This window comes from Puntigrus tetrazona, chromosome 11, assembly GCF_018831695.1.
Source record: "Puntigrus tetrazona isolate hp1 chromosome 11, ASM1883169v1, whole genome shotgun sequence".
Classification (NCBI taxonomy): Eukaryota; Metazoa; Chordata; class Actinopteri; order Cypriniformes; family Cyprinidae; genus Puntigrus; species Puntigrus tetrazona.
In genome coordinates, this window is record NC_056709.1 from 10,319,218 (window position 1) to 10,324,217 (window position 5,000).

Genomic DNA, 5,000 nt, shown 5'->3' on the forward strand with positions numbered 1-5,000 from the left:
CTCTTCGCCCACCCCAGGTCCTTTTTTCTCCAAGGACAGAGCTCACTGTCCTCGTTTTGACCTTCTTCACAGTGTCTCACAGTGCTGTGCACGAGGCCTCCTTTACCCGTCTGTGTCCAAGCGGACCGTTCCATCTCTGGGTGTTTGCCTGCTGGTTGTGGAGGGAGTTGATAAGAGTGTTGTGAGAGTCTATGAGTGTGTCTCCGCATTTGGAGGGAGGCCGTCGTACGTACGTCTGAGAGGAATCAGAACAGCTGTTTGCCAAGCTTGAGGGGCGTGTCTTTGAACTTTGCCTTCGCGCCCCCCTTTCAACCGAACCCTCTTCGGGAGCTTATTCAGCAGGGAAGTCCACTCTCAAGACCAAGACATTCGGAGAGCGGGCTATCGCAGAACCCAAAGTGGGTCCTCAGTCTTTGGTTTCCAGGTTTAATGGGGGAACTTGTTTCAGGGCCTGCAGGAGCGCAGGAGAGTCCATGGAGGTCGGGGTGGTGACGGGGGAACCCACTCTTGACGACATGACCAGGGATGAGGGGAGTTTCTCGGGGGACATGCCTGCCGGGGAGCCACTGAGGCCTTGGTACAATACGGGCATGCCTCCGGGGTACCAACACTTCTCCAACATGGGCAAGTATGCGGCGGCTGCTCCATGTGGAAAGAGGTAGAAGGGCATGCAAAGGGGCTGGTGTGGAGAAAAGCTCATATAGGGGCTGTGGCCGCCCACTATTTCGGGCCCTGACAGAGATTCATCTTCCGAAGAGTCGGACCTCTGCCGCTTGGCCTGTGGCTCGTCCAGCTCCTCTTTAATGTTGCTGCTGTGCTTGAGATCTCCCGCATCTTTGCCGTAGTAGACCGACCGTTGGGCTTTCAGTTCGCGCTTCTCGAGCTCGCCCCCGTAGCCGCTGTCGGTATCCGTGCTCGCTCCCGCTTTGCTCACTGCTGTGGGGATAAGTCCTTTGAATGACGGGCACGCAGTTTTTGGCGTGACCCTCTGCCGCTTTAGGCTGTGGGCTTGCAGGTTTCTCCCTGCTTTCTGGAGCTTTGGGAGTGGGCTCCTCTAGACGAGGACTTGGTGGGCTTTGAATGAACTCAGACGCCACTTTTTGAAGGTGGTTGATTATGTGGGCAGGTGTCAGGTCATGCACGGTCTCCTGATTGGCCAAGAATTGAAGAACCTCCTTGGCACACAAGTGGAACCCGGAACGGAACATCTCCTCGCTGTTTTCTGAGTGCCCATTGCCCTGTTCACCTGCAAGAAAGCCGTAAGTGTTAGAAACCACGCCAACATTTTCCTTCACAACAGTCCCACAGAGGATTCAATGCATTGCGCAAGTGTGTCTCAATTTCTTTATTTTGTAATGCACTCGAAAAACAAACAAATGGGGAGGGGAGGTGAAAAGTTCAGCAAGGCCAGCTTCCTGCAGCGCAGTCACACTTTACGTGCGCCGCTCCTTTTGTATGATCGAAAACTCACCGATTTGCATTCCATTCTGCAAGGAAATGATCTTCTGCTGCTGCTGCTCCAGCAGGTTGTTAAGAGCTTTCACATGCTTGAGCGTGAGCTCCAACACAACGGCCTTCTCCAAGTGTCCCAGAGTCTAAAACAGGAAGAACCCAGATAAGCATGTTGATCTTTCTTATGTAACGCTCTCTGCAGCGGCTCAGAGAGGACAAACCTGCGCAGAAAAGGAGCGGAGACACTCCTCTCCGCTCACCAGTTCGTGCACGTGTGCGTGCGAGTAATATTCAGATATTCCAACAACAGATAGACAATCTAACACGCTTTGTTGATGCGTGAATAATTAAACTAAAGTCAGATTCGCTATATGGAGTGCCGAAAGTTTACAGGTTGTATGTATTAAAAATGTATATCAGGCACATTACGGGAGGTGACTAATCCAAATGCAGGACAAACATGATTTATTCATGATCAACAAGCAGGTGGCGCTTTATACTACAACAAAGTGAGGTGAGCCGATCCACTCCCATATTACTTACAGTGAGTTTAAGGTGTTCGGGCAGCAAATCCTTCAACTGCGCGATGCACTCGTTTATTCTGTCTCTCCTTTTCTTCTCGATCAATCGGTGAGGCAATTTGTATGTATCCTGGGGGTTAGTTATAAAAAATGTTGTATTAATTTTAATGCGAAAAAAACAACAGTAACAGACCAAAACTACAGAAATTAAAGGAGTGCATTATAAATCTCGTTCAAAACGCTAAAAGAGACTTGTACCGAACAGAAGTGCCAAGTAAAAGTGTGCGCAATCATATTTGCGCGTAATTGCGCATTTCGTACCTTGCTGTCCTCACTGCGCTTCATTCCCCGCCGGGGCTTGTACACATACATGGGAAAGTCCATTCTATAAAATATCATAAAATACAGCCTGTAAGAGATCTAGCTCCCCGGAAATCTTTCGGAGGCATTAATACGCAACAACTAGAGACCGACTTACCCTTGCATGTCAGAGATATCCAGCGAGGCGTGTTTGGCCATACACGGAGGAGGCTGAGCACTGGTAATCCTTTCCATTTTACCCTATTAATATATCTTACTGATGTATGAATAGGGTAGATTTATTTTTCCAAAAAAAAAAAAAAAATTATATATACGTATATATAAAAATAAAAAGCAGATCCGTTACTCTCTCATAAAAGTCCACGTGTATTTTCCTCGAATAAAGTAGTTTTGGTTCCAGATAGGGTGTCTCAAAACTAGGACGCAGAAGTGATGTTGTTGTGAGGTGGAGATGCAGGAGGCGTTCGTCGGCTCCGGTGCTGGTTAAATGAGTGTATGTGGGTGGATTTGAAGTACGTGTTAAATAAACCCTGTGACTGCAGACACGTCTCGAGCTCCAGTCACATGAGCCTCACGTGTGTGACGGCGCTTTCAGAGCTCAACCCATTTACAGCAGACCGCCCGCCTTCCCGTGTCCCGTGTACCACCATGCTGCCTCCCTCTCTCTCCCTCCCTCCTCTCTCTCTCTCTCTCTCTCTCTCTCTCTCTCTCTCTCTCTCGGCGCACGATAACAGCTCGTCTCAGGGACGTGTGTTATGAGCGCCTTATCCTGGATTGACTTCAAAGCATATGATATAGATGCAGACAAAGCGTTCAGAGTATTTTATGTAGACTACCCAACCTTCAAAAATAAAAACAGCACCAAAAGATTTATTCGCCGACGAAAATTCCGACTTATTCATCTATAGTAATGATGACATAACAACGCCATTAAAAGAAATGTCTGTGAAATATAAATACATTTATGTACGTATAATTAAAATGGCATACAACCAATTGCTTTAAGTGAAATACATACTTAAAATATATTTGTATAAATAATAAATATTTTGGTTTATATATATATATATATATATATATATATATATATATATATATATATATATATATATATATATACTCCTCTCCAACGTAAACCGTGTTCGCATAAAGGATCGTGTCGCTTTATGTTGCTCTGGATGTGCGCGTGCAGCGAATAGAAGCTTCTAGAAAGAAACGGACGTCAAACGAATAACGTCCAGAGCACCTGTCGCTCCACCGATATAATGCAAGCGTTCATTAACAAAATTCCCCCGACATGACGCCGGCACACGAGCGAGCGCGGCATCGTTGTCATAGTTACACAATAGTAACAGATGCGCGGGAACCGTCGCGCCGTTACTTCACACCGCGCTCCACGTGCAGCCGCTCATGGCTCTCTCGTGCTGCGGCTCGGTTTGTTGTGGCCGGTTGTACTCGGCGGCGGTCACGTTGAACTCCTCATGGCGGCGCAGGGAAAGGGCGGAGGCGGAGGACCGACTGAATACCCGGGACTGACGTCACCCGTTTATTTTAGCACCGAGCGCGAGAGGAGAAAGGCGCCAATGGCGGCAGCGGTGCTTTCACGCCCCGTTTGACTGTAAATAACGCGCAGAATGGCCGTCATAAATAAAACGTGACTTTTTTTTAGTTTGTTCTAAAGATTCCAAAATGCTGCCACGCGCACAGAATTTAGCCTTCAAATTCACGCGCCGCTAAAAATTAATTATTCAAGCACATCAGCAGGAAAGTCATTTCAGTTCGTTGTTTTCTCTCACTGAAATAACTTAATAAATTCGTTAATTAATGTGTATTCGGTTGGTTTATTTACAATAATATAATTCATTCGAATTAACAAAGTGAACACACTGAGTCATGCTATGCAAAGAAAACGTGACCCTGCACTGCTTGCAGCCGCATTAAGGTTTTGGGGTCTGCTCATAAAATATAGTTAATAATTAAAATTTTAATAGAACTGGTGGAAAGTAGCTGGAGTTTTTTTTTTTTTTTTATCTCTCTAAGTGCAGCAACAGGATGACAAAGCATCCTTCAGCACAGGCAGAGGACAGAGCCAGCGCATGAGACACTTCCTTCAGTCACTTAATACAAAATGCATTGCCTATTTTGGTTGCATATGAAATGGAGTTACAAAAGCAGATTTGTGATGCATCCTTAAGGCTTTGGGTGTAACATAGGCTTACTGCGGTCACACTTTGGTGTAATATACATATAGTATTTGGAACTGACAGTCATACAGAAGAAAAACACATAATAGTACGCACAGCATTCATGGCCCTAAAAGGCTAATGCAATGAATTACAAATGCAACGTGTTTTAAGTGGTTAATTTCACAGTTGGACCTTATATTAGTCATTTTTATTACATAACAAGTGGAACAAGAATTTTAATAGATCATGTGATAACCGAATGGTTTGGTTGGTTTAGTGAACTGTCCCAATGCCAATTCAGTTTCACACCGTGTTATATCTTTTCCTGAGCTCTTTTCTTCATTCGAGGAAAGTCCCCTTGTTCGACTGCAAATACGTTAACCTAATATAAAATTTAGGTCTGTTATTATCGCTTTAAGAAAAGGAATGCTGTAAAGACGTCATCGGGGGCATTTCAGAAACACTTGTGCATTTCAGGAACACTTCACATTAATGCCCATCATTTGCATTCTATCAATGC

The 5,000-nt window shown here is 45.4% G+C and overlaps 1 protein-coding gene across 1 annotated transcript in view; it reads right to left on the bottom strand.

Annotated features, from left to right (window-relative positions):
* Positions 1-2,818, bottom strand: part of LOC122354188 (class E basic helix-loop-helix protein 40-like) — a 3,745-nt gene extending 927 nt beyond the window's left edge. The window contains 6 exon segments of the mRNA XM_043252297.1: positions 1-913; positions 915-1,246; positions 1,472-1,595; positions 1,996-2,103; positions 2,295-2,358; positions 2,452-2,818. The exon segment at positions 1-913 is cut by the window's left edge and continues 927 nt beyond it. Coding sequence (XP_043108232.1) covers positions 407-913; positions 915-1,246; positions 1,472-1,595; positions 1,996-2,103; positions 2,295-2,358; positions 2,452-2,528 — 1,212 coding nt within the window. The 5' untranslated portion in view covers positions 2,529-2,818 and the 3' untranslated portion in view covers positions 1-406.
* Between the last annotated feature and the right edge of the window lie 2,182 nt (positions 2,819-5,000).